The following is a 20,623-nucleotide window of genomic DNA, read 5'->3' on the forward strand; positions in this document are numbered from 1 at the left end:
TGGCTCATTCTCTTGGGGCCATAAAAATCGGGCTCCTTCTCGGCCACAACACCAAGCCCAATTGAAATTAAGAAAAAAAAAATTATTAAAATTTGAGGTTAGAGAAAAGAAGAGCAAATGAGAAAAAGAAAATTCAAATGTGGATAGTATAAATTGAAAAAAAAATTATCAATTATTTATAGTGGACAAAAAAATGTTAAAAATAATTAAATATATATTATCTTATTTAATAAATAGTACTATAAGAATTGAGAAATGATAAAAAAATAAGATTTATTAAGTACATAATTAAAAAAGTGAAAAAAATGTCATTTTATTAATTATTTGACTTTTACATATTTTTAATGAAAAATTGAATAAATAGTTGAGAATTGTAAGAGTGAAAGAAAATAGATATTTATTGAGTATGAGAGAATAAGTAGATATTTTATTAATTATGTTAATTTTTGTGTATTTTTAATTAATTAATTATAAAATTATAAGACCTAAGAAATTTTGGGACTTAAAGCTTTATCCGGAACCCGATGCTGATTAACATGGGCATACGCAGAACAAAAAATTGTCCATGACTGCTCAAAGGTTGGACTTTTTGGACAAGAGTCACCTTGTTTTACTCTGTTTAGCAGGAGACATCACTGCTCTCTCTTTGAGTACAATTGTTACCTTTTGTAATTATATTTACTATCAATGAAATCTTTGATTGGCTGAGAAAAAATAAAATAAAATTCATGCTACCATGGAACTCCTATAAATTGATGTTCAAGCACTTAGCATTTCGCATCATTTCATTATTTAACCCTCAACCATTAGAGGAAGTAATACGATATTCGGATTCGATTGATTAATTTTAATTTCTTCTTTGTGCCATGTAACTCTCACATGTTTCAATCCAAGCTTTAGTTAAAGAGACAAAGGAAGAGATGTTGTCGGATTACATCGATCCTCACTCATTCGTTTCACCCTCTGCTTACGACACTGCCTGGTTAGCCATGATTCCTGCAGATTCCAACCTCCAGCCATGCTCAGTACCCATGTTCAAGGATTGCTTAGATTGGGTACTCAACAACTGGACAGAAGAGGGGTACTGGGCAGAGTGTGACGCCCATGGAAATCCCACCATCGAGTCGCTTCTTGCTACTCTGGCTTGTGCAATCGTACTCAAGAAGTGGAATGTTGGGATAGAAAATGAAGACAGAGGTATTATGTGAAAAGTGATGGAACTAGTCTTTTCGACTCAATTATCCAAAAGGTTCACAATTTTATTATCTTATTATTTTATTTTATGGTGTTTCAAGATTAACATTTATTCAATCAAACTTCAAGAAGCTCATGGAAAGAAATCATAATCTACTTACTGAATTTGCATGGAAAGTTGAACTAGAGCTCGACTTTTCAAACCATTTAAAAGGATCATTGATCGATATATAACATATTCTTTGAACGACAAAAGATTTTTGAAACGTAATCAGTTTTAACTTTTACCTAGTGCAAAACATGAAGTAACATATTAATGCTAATATTTACAAATTTCATGCATTGAATTAAGTAAAGAGGTACTTTTAAGATTTTTTTTTTGTTAGAATGAAATAAAAAATAGTACACTTAGGTCAAAATAACATGTCGTAATGCAATTCCCATAACAACATTTTCAAATTGATGCACTGTGTTAGGAAGATCTTCAAAAGCATCGTGTCAATAGGATATTAAAAATTCATAGCCATAAGAAAATTTATCAAACAATTGGATTTATGATGTACACACGTAAATGATATTGATTTGTCATTTTTTCTTCAAGAGACCTTTGATAACCGAAATCAAGTATAAATTAACATTTGGATCATTTGTTTTTATTTGAATCACCTATGCAATGGTTTTATTGTCCATAGCTAAGATTACCTTAAGACATTCCTCATCCCATGACAATGACAAACCTCAATAAACACCCCATAATTTTGCTCCATACACAGAACAGTTTCCGAATTTAATCAAAAAGCTTCATTTCCAATTAAATACTTCCTGCAGTGAATTGATGGCATGAAGTTATAATTTTACATTTAATATATTATTTACATCAAATTCAAAAGAAGATAATATTAATTATAAAAACCTTTCTTATAGAACTTGCTTATAAACACTTGTAACATTTTTCTACAATTTTTTATAGCGAGGAACTTACTGACAGTCCATATCCACCTTTATTATCATACCTGGATGGCCATCAAAAACTTAAACTCAAGTTGTTAGTAGTGATGGGTTTGGATTAAACCACGTGGACCTCAAAAGCCCTAAACCACGTGACCCTCAAAAGCTTAAACTCAAGTTGCTAATAGTGATAAGCTTGGATTGAACCACGTGGACCTTAAAAGCCCTAAACCACGTAGCCCTCAAAAACTTAAACTTAAGTTGCTAGTAGTGATAGGCTTGGATTAACATTTTTCTACAATTTTTTATAGCGAGGAACTTACTGACAGTCCATATCCACCTTTATTATCCACCTTTATTATCATACCTGGATGGCCATCAAAAACTTAAACTCAAGTTGCTAGTAGTGATGGGCTTTGATTATTATATAGGTCTTAACTATCACATTCACATCAAATGTGGGACTCAAGTCTAACCACTGGCCCAGCAGTTTTTTGGGCCTAAACCATGTAGCCCTCAAAAACTAAGCTCAAGTTACTAGTAGTGGTGGGTTTAAATTGTTATATAAGTCTTAATAATCACATTCACATCAGATGTGGGATATTAGATATTACATGTGATAACGGCTCGTTATCCCAATCCCCTTCTGCAACTGCATGTGCATTTATGGCTACCGGAAACAAGGAGTGTTTAGCTTGCCTTCGAGCTTTAGTTCGAAGATGTGGTAATGGAGGTAGGCAAGATTTTCATCTCTTTCTTTCTTTTTGTCTCCAAATTTATGGCTTCCCTTACTGAAAAAAAAAATAATTTAATGTCTTGTAGTTCCACCGACATATCCAATGGATGAAGAGCTAATAAAACTTGGTCTGGCCAATCAACCACAAAGGTTAGGCTCGGCTGAACATTTCTCCCAGCAGATTGAAGACATTTTGACCCAAGTTTACCGGTAATGAGAGAAATTAATTAGTACACATATCTTTTATGTAATCATATTTATTTTCATGATATTAAAAATGGAAAATATTATAATGTTTTGAACGATGATTACATTCAGGAATTACAACAACCAGGAATCATTGGCAAAAAACCAAGCCATAGTTCTTCAATGGCAACCCAGCTGCAAAATGACTCTTTGGCTTTTAAGCTCCTCCGCATGCATGGTTATAACATATGGCCTTGTACGTTTTAACTCTTTCAAACAAATTGTTAGCAATATTGGCATAGGTATAGTTATGATTTTCCTATAAATCAGTCTATTTGGTCAATCTGCCCTTTGCATACTATACATGTCATGTGAACTATTATTATGCTTGGACGGTGTAAATTTCTCTTTTAAAAAATAAATAATTTAACATTTAAATAGTTATTATTGAATAATTTAATTAAGATTGAGAATTTTTTTCGCCATTAAAAAATAACAAAAATGTTTATTACTTCATGCTTATGAGATTAATATGTATTGAAATTAATTTATGACTCAATCTTGTTGAAATTAAGACGGGTTTTTTTGTGTCCATGAGTTAATCGAAAATAAAGAGATTAAAAAAATCAAAAAACAATTATTTGTTGCATAATCCAAATCAGTGATTGAAAACAAAAATTAGAAAGTGAAAACAGCCTTTTTCAAGTATTTGTCTTCAATGGTTAAATGATCATTCTCCTTTCATTTTAATTATATGAGATGTGAACTGGTTCAGAAACTTTTTGTACCACTATGGCAGACTACTCAATTATATATGGAACATTTCTTCAAAACCAAAGACCAATTTGCATATGATTTTTGTTGGTGGTAACTTTCGATATTTTTATTGGGTTGAGTTGCTGTCTTTTATTTTATATTAATACTTGAATTTGTTTATTGCTTTTGTATTATTTTACGGTACTAAGTAATAATAGGAGAATTTTTTGTTTAATGGTACTGAGTATCACTAGACTTGTACCTTGATTATATATCTAGACCTTGATCTTTTTATATAGACTGATCTTTACATCGTAGTTTCAATTATTTTAATACAAATTTCTTTTGACTGAGAAAAAAAAATTTGTATATATCAAACTTGTTGTCTTATCTTTGTCAGTCCAAGCACTGAATGAACATCTTGACTGCTTTAGAGAAATATGGTATGCAGAAGAATAGTAGTTTGACTGGGTAAACCAGCTTCATTGGACTAAAGAAACCCATAAAGATGGTCGTTTGACAGCAGTTCTTTGTTCATTTTTTTATCAGATAAACCCTGTCCAGGGCAAAGCGGGGCACCTTATTGTTAACTATTCAGGAGGAAAAGAAGAAGAAGAAAGGAAAGCCTTTAACTGGTTGCATAGACATCAGAAATGTTCTTACAGAAACTCATGTTCATTTGCCTTATTGTTTATAGTAGTCTATTGCTCATATCCCAGCACTGCAAAAGACCCAAAGCTGAAAGAACTATTTTAGTTGGGGAAAAACACATAATAGTAAGACCAAAATCCTCCAAGACTTTATCGCGAATAAGGTAGGGATTCCCCAAGGAGAAAAGCTGAGAAGAAGGCGAGTGAACTGCTTGGCTTGAAGCAGGGAACTGCATGGCCAGCTCCTCTAAATGTTGCGAAGGTAAGTCCTTTGTATTCTTGAAACCAACCGCTGACCTGATCAAAAGAATAAAAAAACTTACATAAGTTAATTAGTAAAAGAGACAGGCACATGGTAACGGTTAATCAATTCTTTATGCCAAGATGGCATGATTTCATGACGAAATTAGAGCTGAGTGTTTTCATCGGTTAAGCTCATAATTCCAATGCTTCAGAACTGCAGATAGTACTGTATTGCAGAATGACCCACAATATGGAGAATCATGGCATTTTAGCTACCCATTGAGAGGAGAAGGGAGTTTCGGTTTATCTCTCTTCTTTTTCCCATGAAAATGCTTAAGAAATAGTAAAATCTTGATCAGAGTCTTTAATAGTAAAACTAGTTAAACCAGATGTTATTATTTTTGCTTTAGTACCTGTTTCTGGTGGTACCATGGTCTCCATGCCATAATGATGGGCAGCCCCAAAGTCTTTAAGCTGTATCTCGTGGACAGAACAGGAACTCTTCCATCCGTGTCTCCACTAAACCACTCAGAAGCAATTACCATGAGATGGAAAAAAACAAACGACTACAATCTGTAGAAAACTGTTCTAAGCATGTGAATTACCTGTAGACCCAAATTCTAACTCCTGCTGCAATAAGCTTTTTGTATATGGGAAGTACTGATCGCTTTGAGTCTGACCAATCATCAAATATCTTGTGACTGCATTATGAAGAGAACGACAGTGTTCAGTTGACTTTAAAACACCACAATCCCAGTATGCTTCTACTCATCATTGCAGGCTCATAACATTGATGCATGTATATATATATAAATAAGGCATTACTTGCAGATGCTCCAGTTCCTGAGATGCTGACCATCACTAACATGGAGAGCCTTTTGAACATCCAGTCTATTGTAGAAAGCTTTTGCATAATTATCAAGGCAGGGATCATAACCACCCAAAATCCTTGGCATCTGGTAAGGAAAAATCCATGAAACCACCATGTCAAAAACTTCTCCAAAGAAGTGAATGGAAGTACTACAATATCAATATGGAATAAAGGAAATTATAAAAGAGAACAAGAATTTTTTTTTTTATAATTGAGGGAGAGGGAATTCAAATTTTACTTTTTTAAATAGAAGAATCATGCATCAACCAATAAACCAAATGTTCGGACGCAAAGAGAACAAGAATTTAAGTCACGAGAAATTACTCTAACATTGATTTTATATCATGGAACAATGTTAAGCTACAGAAATGAAACATGTGATTACCATATTGGATTTTCGCTTCATCATGACTTGCAATAGTGATTTGTCATCTGAACCTGCAGTATCACCAATGCACACTGAGGTGTATAGGCTGTAGATATCAATCTCCTTATACTGTTTGAATACTTCATCCACAGCTTGATTACAATCTTCATTGCTCCATGGATCATTGCTATAAAAATCACAGTTTTCACTGATTATTTTGTGAGTTTCATCAGATACCACAGCATGGCTCCAAGCATAATCCATCAGGCCTTTCCAATCCTCAGGACCATCTGTTTCAGGATTACCCAACTATTGACAAGAAGGAAAATTCCAAAACGTCAAGCATGCAATAGTCTAGTCAAAAAAGTATGACCAGATTGATTATCATGAGTGTATAACTAGCCTAAAGAATCTTGTTTTTTTTTTTTCTAATTCACAAATGATCATACCAAAATACCCTTGAGCTCAATACGAAGTGAAGGATCCTTGTTGTTGTCATTGATGAGCTCAGCCAGCTCTGGCACATATTTTCCTGTGAAAAACAAGTCAATTGAGAATCACTCTGCTGAGATAAAGACAAAAGTAATTATTCAACAGAAATACCTGCATAGCTCTCCCCAGCAATATAAAAGGTTCGATTTCGATATGATGGGAACTTGAGGAACCACTGATGCAGGAAATTGTAAGAATCATTTGCTGGTGTAAGTAGTCAATAAGAGAAACAAGCACAAATTAGTCACAATCATAATCTTCCGATAATGACCAGAAGTTCATATAATAGAAATTATACATAGAAGCTACACATATCTACGTATGACATACAAATTAAAACTCTGCATAATTATCTCAACATTATTTTGGAAATTATGTAGAGGAAGGAGATTTGAACTTGAAATCCCACTCTTTGTTGAAGTGGTGTGACAACTATATAATTAGCTAGGTTGTATATAATTTTTGCCACAATTGACCAATACTGTTGGACATACTATAAAACATGGCAGACCATGTTATATTAAGATACAGGTGCATCAAAATTGTGTGTTAAACTCACCAGTAAACTCATCTCCTAGCTTATCATAATCAGTAGAAGTATTTGAGTACGAAAATCCAACTCCAACAGGAGATTCCAGGAATAACATATTGGCTTCTGCATCATCACAGACATTAATTAAAAAATTCTTAGTATGGTATTGGAATATGGAGAAATCAGCATAAAGATCGGTTCATAAGAGAAACCATAAAAGTAAGGGTGCATAACAAATAATTGAATACTGATAACAATGATGATGTTGATGGCAACAACAATAAACAACCGGGATGAACAGATAAGAACATACATACTTGCAACTTAGATATGCAAGTTGGCTAGAAAACTATATAAATTGTGAACTTTATACCTTTATTCCATGAGAAGTTGTTAAATTTAATTCCACGCCCATCGGTGTCCACTATGAAAGGACCAATCTCTTGCGTCGCACCATATCCCACGGAAGAACACCCAGGACCTGAAACATAAAGAACTTGTCAGCTTATCAGAGAACATAGAATAAAGAAAAAGGGAAAGAATCAAATTGAATTATGGTATGGGGGTTATTCCCACGAGTGGAAATCAAGGAAAACAATGACATCCACTAAGAGAGAACATGTGACAATGATAATATATATCCTGATACCCCTAGCTAGGATATTAGCAATTATTCAACAGAAAACTTTGCTTTATATGGCCCGGGGTCTGTCTAACAACCAGGCAACACTAGAAATGAAAGGAGTCTGTGATAGCTTTCTCTTTTTCTCGTCCTTTATCCTATATGTACAAATAAATATCAGAGGTAAAGATATGTATAGGGAGAGATCTTTTGGTTGAAAGATTGGAATCTGAAAAGGCATAGAGTAGCTTTGACAACAAATGTATTTTTTCTGGCCAGCATCTTCCATTACAATCTATTCGGAAGATAACATGAGAACAAGTTGCCTTAGGTAGAAGAGCAATTTGATAACTTTCCAGATAGTTTTATCCATTATTCTTACCTCCATTAAGCCAGAGCACCAATGGTTTTTCGTCAGGGTGAGACATAGCCTCGTAGAACCAATAAAAAAGTGCTCTTCCATTCTTTTGATTCACAGTGACATAGCCAGCATAATGGCGGAAGTCTACAGCTGGCTGGCCAGGCAAGTTGGTAACGAGATCATCATTTCCCAGGGAGCTCAATTCCTTCTTGCTATACCATCGCCAATGTCTATCATCCGTGACAGGATGCACTGATGATATAGTTGAAACAAAAGCCAAAATAAGGAAAAGTGCCAATTTCCGTCCAAAATCCATGTTCATACAGACAAATTAAACAAGTCCGACCGACTACAACCAAATGAGGACCAGTAGCAAACCAAGAAGATCACATATCTATTTATACTGCTTTAACCTAGGGACGATTTCCAAAAACATACCAAGGAAGGTACAGAAGAAATTCTCCCACGTGGCACCATGGATTTTATAAGGTTGCCTACTTTTATGGCATCTGACGTGGATTTTTAGGCAGTTTTGAGTGTTCTTGCTTGAGAAAAGGGATGGTGGAGCCTCTGTTGGGTTGTTGAATCATGGTAAGATGAACTACGTCATCGAATATATCCACAATAATTTATCCTGAACACAATCCACATGATCTTATTCTTTGTCAAAGCAATGATCATTATCAGTACTAAGGGAGAACAGAAAACTGGACTCTGATTAAACAGATACTTGATCTTCAATAGTAATCTGTTATAACACATTAGGCAATTGCCATGCAAGGATAACAAGACAAGTGATACAACCAAGCCAGCATGTACTAGTGGCCATCATTCAAAAATCTCGTCATGAAGTAAAAGGTAAAGCTAAATCAAGAGGATATGATTTCTGGCTTAATCAATAAAAGATAAACAAGGAAAGATATTAAACGAGAAAATATGGACAGGAAAAGGTGATAAGATTTCTTGTCCATATGAGAATGATTTTCCATGTAAATGAGAGAGTCAAACTTTCCTTTTATTTTCTTGGTAGAAGATTATCTCTTAATTAAAAAACAATTTTAAACTAACAAGTAGATATATATACATTGTAACCTGCCTGTTTACACCATGGTGATTTCCATATTTGAAAATGGTCAAGTTGTCTTTTAACTTCTTCAGTTTATTGCACCAAATGATCCTTAAACATGTAGGAATGGCCCTTTTTAGCAGTCAAGGTTAAAAAATTACTGGTTTTTAAGTAGAAAAGCACATATGGTAATTCATAAATCCATATTCATTCAGTCAAAGTCTCCATGGAAATTGAAAAAAAGACAGTGGGAACATGTATTTGATATTGAACCTACCAGATTCTTTTATACTTCTGTCCACCATAATGTTCAAAATGATGGGATAACTCAGACTGTGTGAACTTTGAACATAGAAGTTTGACTGGGAAAGGTGATCCAGCAATTTGCTTCTTTATTCTATTACCATGCTTGTCAAAAAGTTTGGTCTTTGTTTCTAGAATAATTCTTGAATCTAGAAAAGCTACGTTAGTGTATGCATTTTATAATTAACACCAACAGGTAAATAACCGATGATATGTTAGCATTCGGTAAGCTGTGTGGAGAAATGCAAAGTATAGACTCAAAAATATTACCCAAGACTACCTGGTGATCCATCTTTCTTAATTTCCTCTCAGAGCAATTGAAAAGATGAAGAAAAATCAGTTATTTTTCCACTACAAAGCTCAATCAAGGAATGACTAACCAAGTAAATGAAGTAACAGATGGATTCCTCTTCGGTTCAGCTTATGAAACAGATGTATATATATCAAGTATGATTGCTCTATTGATTGATTCTGCACTAAAGAGATACGTAAGGCATTGATCTATATCAATTATTGGCCAATCTGAATGACCTAAAACTGCGTTGTAAGTACTAACAACTACCTAATAGGAGTGCTCTGAATGCCATGGTGCTACTACCCCAGTGTTAAACATTACTATCCTAAACTAAAGATGGTCAGTTAAATCATATAAAAGTCAGACCAACTGTTACAAAGTCTACAATCGTCCTCGTCTATGATTATACAAAGACTACAACAGCACGTGGCAGTATCTTCATAAGTATTGACTGGCTTATGGCCAGTGAATTATCTTATCAAAAAGAGAAGCCAATATACATGAAAAGACATTGTGGCATATATTCACAACTAGTGGTTCTTCCAAACTGGAGAAAAAGTAAACTGTTTTATAAGCATCTCATCATCACAAAGTTGAAAGATGGAGTTTTGTGGCGAACCTTGTGCGTCGTGACTCTTGAATCTGAAGAACCCCCAGGTGGTGAAAGGTATGAAAAGGAACATCAAAGTGGTTGTTGTACAATGACCTGGATCCCAACTTTATTTCATTGAATAATGCGATGAAAAACATCTCATAGGTATTCAGTGCATGACTTATTCATGTTCTTTCTTTATTTTCTGTTTGATGTACATTAATCCGACGGCAACTGTCATATGTCATCATCACAAGCATCAAAGATATATATTCCTTCATAATTAAAGTTTGCACCCTCTAGAGTTTATGCACTCTTACTGAAAGCATTGATGAACATAAACAAATATTCCCTGTCTAGTTGTGATGCTGATCATTAATCCCACTGTTATATGACAAATTATCCCTTTAACTAGTTAAATATGAAAACAAATACTCTACATCTATATGCAAAACATAGCTAAATATCCATCCCACGTCATTTCGTGAGCACCAAAAATGGCACCCAAAAAGCAACCTGCCACATGTACTTCAGACTCACACACTGCAACCTAACTTCATATTGGCCAAATTGGATGTCCACCTAAACCCTTTACTCAACTCTTTTTTTCATTCCCTTTGGTGTTGATCCACTGCCACTAATCAGGAATGTGGACAATGCCAAGAAAGGAAAGTGCAGATCTATGCTAAGCTCATTACAGAAAACATATTATTTTAACTAAGTTATTAAGTGTATCACACACATGAGCTCAATCACTTAAACTCATGAAATGCTCCACATCAGTTGTCTGGTAACAAATCTGAACAATGAGGAGACCAATTAGCACACGCGAAATATCAGTGTAGCTTTTTTCACTGGAGATAAACATCTAGACTGCAATAAGCCCCTGCTTTGTTATTAGACAGGAGATGAAGTTGGCATAATTAATCAGGAGTTGTAAAAATCAATCTTTGCCTCCTGTCAAAACTAAATTTGAGATTGCAGAGGCTAAAAGCTAAAAGTCAAATGGGAGAATGCGAGACTGATAATCAAATTCAATATATTTTTGAAATGAACAAAAATATTCTAAATTATTTCATTAGTGGCTAAGTGACCTGCAGAATTAGGAGAGTAGGAGTTGAATCCCACCCATCATTTATATATATCTATGTTTACATTCTCAGTAAAGATAATATTTCTAAATACTTCTCTCAACAACTTATAATGAGAAAATTATGCTCCCAGAAAGTTCATCTAAAATGCTTACATCAGGAACCTTGAGAAAGAGAGCAGAAGGTTGTTCATTCCAAGTAAAACCAAGTTTGAAGTGTTTCAACTATCACTAAAAGACAAATGCTGCCAGAAAGAAGTAAAAGGAAACATGCTCTAGTACTTCCAATGGTAAAATCAATTCAAATACACCCTGAACAGACCAGAACATAGCATAGCCTCCTCTGCATCCCTACATGATAAAACTGTGCCAACAACCTTCTCAACAAATAAGCATACAAAAGAATATATATATATATATACATGCCATTTTGTTCATTTTCTTATGATTGACTCAAAAAAGAGGCAATTTCCCCCTTTCAAGTTTTGAAAGTAAATAAATAGGCTTGTTTTCTTTATCTGATCATCACCACCTTCCTGAACCAGCGTCTATTTGCTCAGCACTGCAGTGTTATTCCTTTTTCAGATGATATATACTACACAGATAATTTCTCACTTCAACACATAAACATTTTGTGATTCTGTCATGTGGAAAAAGTGCTGAAGCCATTCATCTAGTATTTTTGACCTATAATCTAGGGTCTACATATACATACAAGAGCCTACAAATAGTGGGTGTCAGACTATTCTGAAGCATGAGAAGACACATTACCATGTGGAACATATTGCGTATAAAATTCCAATTGACCAAAAATCTGATTCTGATAAGCCTCATCTTGAACCATTCTCTCAATAACATCTATCGAACAGCTATTTGTGTGTAATTGATCTTTTTTTATTCTTTGCCACAATCGTATGACCATAAAGTTGACACAAAAGGCATATTTTCTTTGTTTGTTCTCATTCTAGTGGGCACAAGCATTATCAATTCATGATGACCTAAGATGTTCACTGTAATTAGTGAGAAGAAGATAGACTTGTAGCAAGCTACTTGTACAATACATTGACAACCAGATCTTAAGAGTACACTGGCTCCAAAAGTTTCTCTGGATGAACTTATCCCATAGCTGTGTGTAAAATGACGGGAATCTGAGCTACTTTGTTAATGTTGACCATTTGAAATGCTTCTTTTCAATGTAACAGCATAATCATTGGTTAATTGAATCAAGCAGACTAACTCTAATATGCTTCATGAATCCAATTATATGCGGCATTTCCCTAGAGAAACCCTTTTAGCTAGCACAGGCCCCCATTCTTGACCTAGTTTCAATTGATGATTATCCCGAATTTATCAATCAAAATGCCACCGAGGGGCCGACAGATTAGACCAATGCCATTGAGAAAAAAAAAAAAAGATTAGACGAATACCTACCTATGATCCTAGCATATAAATCTCAGTTGTATTCCTCTTTTGTGCTTTTGAAGGTTTCAACCGCCACTAACAAAAGTGAATACTGCTTTTGCTGCACTTATTTGACCTACCTAACATTGGAATGGATTGTGGATAAACCAAAAGTTGACAGAACTCTTACAAGCAAGCTTTTGATAAAAAAAAAATTATGAAAAATAACTTTTTTCATAAATTTAATTTAAAAATATTATTTTTTATAATTTTAATTATTTTTTATTAATTTTTGACGTGATTTGATAATAATACTTTTTAAATAATTTCAGACGAATTAAAATGATTTCAGTTTTTCTTCTCACCATTCAGATAAAAATTTCAAAATTAAATCTCGATTTCTCTCTCTATTCAAATATATTTATCTCGCCATCCAATTCGCAGAGATGACATCAAGTTATTTCTTATTTTGTTTTATTTTTTTGGATGGTGGATCTTGAGGTTTTTAAGTGTGATGAATAGTAATTTTACTCTTTGCAGGCAGCGATTTTGCTCAAAAAGAAAGAACAGTTAAAGTATGTTTGATGGGTTTTATAGTGGTTCACGGTTTTGTTGTGTTTAGGATTGGGATGATTGTTAAGTATGTTTGTTAGGGATTTTGATTTTTTTTTTTATGAGATTTTGAGTTGAAATTGTTCAAGGAATATTTTGTAAAGAGGATATATTTTGTTTTTGTATAAGGAGAGTGAGCAAGGCCCCCCGATAGGGATATATTTTCTCTTGCTTTGGAGAGTTATGGAGTTTTATAACCTATTTTTTAAAAAATACATAATTTCGTGACTTAGCAAAAAAAAAAAGTATGTATTTTAGGTTCTTGAGTTTATTAGATTATTCATATAACCTCAAAATTGAGTTTTACTGGTTTTTATGTATTGTGTGACTTAATCACTGTGTAACTAATTTTTAGGCATTACGTGACTAGTTTTTAGGCATTACGTGACTGATTTTTAAGCAATGTCTAAGTCACACAATGCCTTATTAACTAGTCACGTAATGTCTTACTAACAAGTCACTCAATGCCTTATCAGAAACTAGTCACGTAATACCTTATCAAAACTAGTCACGCAATACCTATCAACTAGTCACACAATGTTTTATCAGAAACTAGTCACGTAATGTCTTATCAAAATTAGTCACGTAATGCCCAAAGTTAGTCACGCAATGCCCAAAAGTCAGTCACACAATATCCAAAGTCAGTCACGCAATATCCAAAGTCAGTCAAGCAATACCTAAAAACTAGTCACGTAATTCTCAAAAATCATCAAAACTACTGAATTCTATTTAACAAAATCAACAACTTCAAACGATATACCATATTCCATTTAACGACATAATTAATGAATATGAATGCTCAAAATGTTCAAAAGTTTTTTTTCATATATCAAAAATCACTCTAAAATGCTTAAAAATGTTCAAAACGCTCACAGATTTTCTTCATGTATCAAAAACCACTCCAAAATACTCAAAATGCTTAAACGTTTTTCTTTCTAGTAAGAAATACTCCAGAAATAAATAGTCTTGTGAGAAAAGCTCAAAAAATATGAGTCAGTTTGAGGTGAAAATCTAAACATACTTGACCCGTTAATAGGTTTCGGGTTGAGACGCAGAACCAAATAAATGGGTCGATTTCATTAAGGATAATTTTGTACAAATTTTAATTCTCTTGACTTAAAACAATTAAAATTATGAGGAAATTTATTGTTAAAAACACGTTATACATAAAGCCCATTTAAAAAAAGAACCCTTTTGGCAATGTTCCTTGCACATATAGTTCTAGGCGAGCAAGTGAATGTGTTCTTATGAAATCACTTAACTCTTTTACAAGAGTGCAATTACAGCCTGACAGGACCATATCAAACCCAGCAAGTTTTAGGAGGTTTTACCTTTCAATTCTGCATTTTATTTTCTTTAATTACATTTTTCATTTCCCTTGAAGATAACGTGTGGGAATAAAATTCTCATAGCATCGTTTAATAACATTGAAACATTGCTTCTAGGAAAATTCCTAATAAATGTTGTACTAAAAAGATATTGAGCAGTTATATTTGCAAGAAAATCATCGAAACAATTGGATTCACGATAAGTATAAATGATATTGATTTACTATTTCTTCTTTAAGAGATCTTTAATAGACAAAATTAAATTTGAATTAATATTTGATTCATCTATTTTCATTTGAATCATTTGTGTAACGATTTTGTTATCCATAATCAAAATCACTTTACAACATCGTGCATCCCATGTCATCACCAAACTTCAATAAACATCTCGTAATCAACTCGATATGCACAACAATTTTTCAAATTTGGTCAAAAAATTGCATTTTCAATTCTCAAAATGATCACAAAAGGCTCCTTTTTCAGTCAATTGATGACAGGAAGTTCGATTAGTTCCATCAGTGTTGAGTACCACCCAATCCTGAGACAGGAGACCATCCAATCAACAACTCCACAAAATGTCTAAAAAAAAAAATACAACCATTATTACAATAAAATTTTCTTGGTCAACTCTTCGTCAAGTTTAAGTAACCAAATAGAAATTGAATCACTTGTTATATTTTGCTTCTTTTTTCCATATGGGATTTACGTGGAAACTGCCTACTCTAAGAAACAGAACCAATTTTAACAGGATTATTAATTTGGGCCTCTAGCAGATGCATGTTCTAATTAGCACCACCTCTTCTTAGCTACAAGGTTTAGATATCCTAGCTTGGGCATACCTCAAATAATAAAGTAAGCCAATCGAATGCAGTTATGGTTAAGCCTAGGATCCATCGATCGTTAGTTCTCTCCCCTTACTATATAAAGAAGAAGAACACATATTCGTAGATCAATCTTGTTGCATAAAAACTTAACAGAGAAAGTAGTTTTAAGGTTAACTAAAGTTGGTTGTATCATATATATTAATACAATCAAAATCTCCAATTCCAATGTCGATAAGGTTGAAGCAATGAAATAAAACCCCCAATAACTGACAACACACCCTAGCGTCCATCCTTTTGGTCTACAAACATTAATCCATTAGGTAAGCACGATGCATTGCACCCAGTAGTTTTAAGTGTCATATAAAAAATTCATGTACACAAGTAATAGCAATTCAATTTGGTGCTAGCAGCCTGCCGATGAGTTTTGAGTAGCTAGGCAGAAAACGTGTTACAAGGTTATAACATTTGCATATGTTTTCTAGGCATTAAGAAAGCTATGTTACAGTATGTATTAAATGGTAATAACTTGTTTCTACCAATTAGATTATACTTGGCACATTACTACTTGTTTAGAGGGAAAGCTGATTGAAGGAAACGAGGAACGACTGACCAAAACTCCAAGTGAACATGGCCAACGAGCACACACTTGAAAAGTCAACAGAATCGCAAGCCCGAGTCTCCTAGCCCAACTCACCCACCACAGCCCAATATAAAAGACCACCTTCACCAAGTCCCAAATCCAGAAATCCTTGAGAACAAACCACATTCTCTATAGCAATCAACAGCAGACTACAAAAAATTTCATTTTGTCTCTTCGTTTTTCTCTCCCAAGGTCATGGAACGGGAAGAAGAGATTCACTACTGGGGCAACGTCTCAGAGGAAGACTACTACAAGCAGCAAGGGATCAAGGCATCAAAGTCATTCTACACCTCACCAAGAGGCCTCTCTCTCTTCACAAGATCATTGCTTCCCATCTCCGGCTCTCCACGTGGCGTCATCTTTGGGGTCCATGGGTATGGCTCTGACACGAGCTGGACTTTCCAGTCCACACCAATCTTCCTTGCTCAGAAAGGTTTCGCTTGCTTTGCGCTTGACATTGAAGGCCATGGAAGATCTCAAGGCCTAAGAGGTTATGTTCCCAATGTTGATTTAGTTGTCCAAGACTGTCTCTCTTACTTCAATCTCATCAAGCAGGATCCTAACTTGGATGGGTTACCATGTTTCCTCTATGGAGAATCAATGGGTGGTGCTATTTGTTTGATGATTCATTTTGCTGATCCAGAAGGGTTTCAAGGAGCAATTTTGGTATCACCCATGTGCAAAATTCCAGACCAGTTAACACCCGGATGGCCGATTCGTCAAGTCGTCGCTTTTATCTCAAAACTCTTGCCTACTTTGGCAATTGTACCAACAGAAGATGTCTTGTACAAATCAATCAAAGTGGAAGAAAAGAAGATTATAGGGAACAAGAATCCTTTAAGATACAGAGGAAAGCCAAGATTGGGGACAGCTTTAGAACTCCTGAGGATAACTGAGTATTTGGGTCAAAAATTATGTGATGTGAGTATTCCATTCCTTGTAGTGCATGGAAGTGCAGATGTTGTCACGGAGCCGGAAGTGAGTAGGACTTTGTACGAGGAAGCATCAAGTCAAGACAAGACGATAAAGATTTATGAAGGAATGTGGCATTCTTTGTTGTTTGGTGAACCTGATGACAACATTGAGATTGTTCGTAGTGATATTTTGTCTTGGTTGAATGATAGATGTAACAGAAAGATCTGAATATGCTTATTATCATTTATGTTCTATGATTCTAAAGAATAAGAAGAAGAAATTTGCCACCATTAATTAGCCATGCAACGCAAAACAAGCCTCCCGTATGATCCTTCTGCATAGCCCAAGCTGAAGCATCCCCCTCATTGAGTGAAATATTATTTGATCACTCAAATAAATCTTTTAAAAACCATATGAACAGACAGAAATGTGCCTAGGCAAGCAAAAATCGTCAAAAATATTGTAAAACAGAAGCAGTTTTGAAAGCAGATGTAAACCAACTAAAGAAACAATCTGAAAATAATTCATACATTGCAGATGCCACAGAGTGCCAAGGATGCTTAACAACTCAGAAGAAATGTTAGCTTCTCATGAGGAAGCTTCTTCGCAGTCTCAATCGACGATCTCCATAAAGAGTTTGAATCAAAACCCCTGACAAGAAAGAGGGTGATCGCAAGCTTGGCGAAGGCGCAAAAGCATCAACAAGATATTCACTTAGTTTTGTTTGACAGTCCCAGGAGCCGCATGCTTCTGATAAGGATGTACCATAGAAACTTAATAATATTACCACAAAAACTATTAGTATCATTAGGTTAATCCTGTAAAGCCACAAAGAAAGGTAGGAGATTTGCTGTCAAAATATCCACTAAGTTTTATACTCAAAATCGAAATAATTTAGTTCTTTAATTTTGAAAATTACTCCAATTAGTCCCTCCCCTAACAATATTTAATTTTGCCATTAAAAATCATGACGTCAAGATTCACGTGGTGCTAACGTGATGTGGACGTGATATCGTGGTAGTTGTCACGTGACATCAATGAGATGACGCAATAGTGTCACGTGACACTGAGACGATGATGTGGCAATGTTGATGTGTTAGTGTCACATGACAAAGCTAACGTGGCAAATCGAGAAAAAAAATTTAAAAAAAAAACTGTTCCACTTCATAAGAATTAAATTAAATAAAAATGTATAATACGATGATTAAATTAAATAAATTCAAAGTGTTTAAAGACTAAATTGAATAAAATATTTGAAATATATAAATTTTGAGTAGATGATGCATATACTTATTCATAAGTCAAAAGTTTAAGTGTAAAAGATTTATGATATTGAAAAATATAAATAAATATTTTTTTATTCGATTATTTTAATCAAGAATAGGTATATTAATTTATCTTTTTGTAAAAATTAAATTTAAATTCAAGATAAAATATTGAAAAAAATTTTTATAAAAGGAGAATTCAAATTTAATTTTTACAAAAAAGATAAATTAATATAACTATTCGAGAATTAAATAATTAAGAAAATATTTTTATATTTTTTTTTTAACACCATAAATATTTTACACTTAAACATTTGGCTTATTAATAAGTATATGTATCATTTACTCAAATATTTATAGTTTTTAAATATTTTTTTAATTTAATCTATAAACATCTCAATTTTGTTCAATTTATTATACATTTTTGTTTAATTTAGTCCATATAACATAACATAGATTTTTTTTTTAAAAAAAATTTCTCGATATGCCACATTAACATTGTCATGTACACCAACATGTTAGCATATCAGTACCACATCAACATTTACCACATCATCATGTTAGTACAATGTGATATTACCAAATATTTGGGAGCAGGAAGTAGTTTTAAGGTTTGACTAAGGTTGGTTACATCATGTTAATACAATCAAATTTCCAATTCCAATATCGATAAGGTTGAAGCAATGAAATAAAGCCCCCAATAAATGACAACACACCCTAGTATACATTCTTTTGGTCTACAAACATTAATTCATTAGGTAAGCACGATGCATCGCATCCACTGTCATATGAAAAATTCATGTACACAAGTAATAGCAAATTCAATTTGGTGCTAGCCGGCGGTCTGAGAAGGAAGAAAACTTGTTACAAGGTTATAACATTTGCACATGTTTGCTAGGCATTAGGAAAGCTTAGTTACAGTATTTATGAAATAGTAATAACTTGTTTCTACCAATTAGATTATACTTGGCATATTACTACACCTTCTGAGAGAAAGCAGAGTGAAGGAAACAAGGAACAACTGACCAAAACTCTAGGTGAACAGGGCCAACGAGCAAAGGCTTGAAAACTCAAGACAATCACAAGCCCCAGTCTCCTAGCCCAACTCAGCCGCCACAGCCCAATATTTTAAAAGGCCACCTTCACCTAATCCCAAATCCAGAAACCCTTGAAAACAAACCGAATACCCTCTAGCAATCCACAGCACAGTGCAAACTCCAAAAAATCTCATTTTGTCTCTTCTTTTTTCTCTCCCAAAGTGATGGAACGGGAAGAAGATATTCACTACTGGGGCAACATCTCAGAGGAGGACTATCACAAGCAGCAAGGGATCAAGGGATCAAAATCATTCTACACCTCACCCAGAGGCCTCTCTCTCTTCACAAGATCATGGCTTCCCATCTCCGGCACTCCACGTGGCGTCATCTTTGGGGTCCACGGGTATGGCAACGACATGAGCTGGACTTTCCAGTCCACACCAATCTTCCTTGCTCAGAAAGGTTTTGCTTGCTTTGCCCTTGACCTTGAAGGCCATGGAAGATCTCAAGGCCTAAGAGGTTATGTTCCCAATGTTGATTTAGTTGTCCAAGACTGTCTCTCTTACTTCAATCTCATCAAGCAGGATCCTAACTTGGATGGGTTACCATGTTTCCTGTATGGAGAGTCAATGGGTGGTGCTATTTGTTTGTTGATTCATTTTGCTGATCCAAAAGGGTTCCGAGGAGCAATTCTGGTATCACCCATGTGCAAAATTTCAGACAAGGTAAAACCCAGATGGCCACTTCCTCAAGTCCTCACTTTTATCGCAAAACTCTTGCCTACTTTGGCAATTGTACCAACAGAAGATCTCTTGTACAAATCAGTCAAAGTGGAAGAAAAGAAGATTATAGGGAACAAGAATCCTTTAAGATACAGAGGAAAGCCAAGATTGGGGACAGTTGTAGAACTCCTGAGGGTAACTGAGTATTTGAGTCAAAAACTATGCGATGTGAGTATCCCATTCCTTGTAGTGCATGGAAGTGCAGATGTTGTTACGGATCCGGCAGTGAGTAGGACTTTGTACGAGGAAGCATCAAGCCAAGACAAGACAATAAAGATTTATGAAGGAATGTGGCATTCTTTGTTGTTCGGTGAACCTGATGACAACATTGAGATTGTTCGTAGTGATATTTTATCTTGGTTGAACGATAGATGTAACACAAAGATCTGAACAGGTCTATCATTTATGTACCATGATCCTTAAGAGTAAGAAGAAAAACAAATCTCCGGGGAACCAAACTAACAGAAGCTGCGTATTTATTTGTTTTCCTGTGTTGTTTTTATCCATAAGCAAGT

At 34.4% G+C, this 20,623-nt stretch overlaps 1 protein-coding gene and 2 pseudogenes across 2 annotated transcripts; 2 read left to right on the top strand and 1 right to left on the bottom strand.

The window, feature by feature from the left end:
- Window positions 1-4,435: 4,435 nt before the first annotated feature.
- On the bottom strand, window positions 4,436-12,837 carry LOC18596908 (serine carboxypeptidase-like 31). 2 transcript variants are annotated; one of them, XM_088807429.1, is made up of 12 exons: window positions 12,736-12,837; window positions 10,242-10,328; window positions 7,980-8,210; window positions 7,349-7,456; window positions 7,003-7,098; window positions 6,555-6,647; window positions 6,401-6,483; window positions 5,970-6,260; window positions 5,539-5,669; window positions 5,319-5,414; window positions 5,127-5,232; window positions 4,436-4,767 (listed from the first exon to the last, which is right to left on the bottom strand). In XM_088807429.1, exons 2-12 carry the CDS (start codon window positions 10,303-10,305, stop codon window positions 4,621-4,623), a joined length of 1,446 nt encoding a protein of 481 aa, XP_088663555.1. In that variant the 5' UTR covers window positions 10,306-10,328; window positions 12,736-12,837; the 3' UTR covers window positions 4,436-4,620. The 2 variants fall into 2 exon arrangements, with proteins under 2 accessions (XP_088663555.1, XP_017978730.1); XM_018123241.2 differs by lacking the exons at window positions 10,242-10,328; window positions 12,736-12,837 and having other exon boundaries at window positions 7,980-8,323.
- A 3,369-nt stretch (window positions 12,838-16,206) lies between these two features.
- On the top strand, window positions 16,207-17,314 carry LOC18596909 (caffeoylshikimate esterase pseudogene; annotated as a pseudogene).
- Window positions 17,315-19,474: 2,160 nt separating this feature from the next.
- Window positions 19,475-20,566, top strand: LOC18596910 (caffeoylshikimate esterase pseudogene; annotated as a pseudogene).
- The last annotated feature ends 57 nt before the right edge of the window (window positions 20,567-20,623 follow it).

This window comes from Theobroma cacao, chromosome 6 (assembly GCF_053813885.1).
Source record: "Theobroma cacao isolate CCN51 chromosome 6, ASM5381388v1, whole genome shotgun sequence".
NCBI classification, from domain to species: domain Eukaryota; kingdom Viridiplantae; phylum Streptophyta; class Magnoliopsida; order Malvales; family Malvaceae; genus Theobroma; species Theobroma cacao.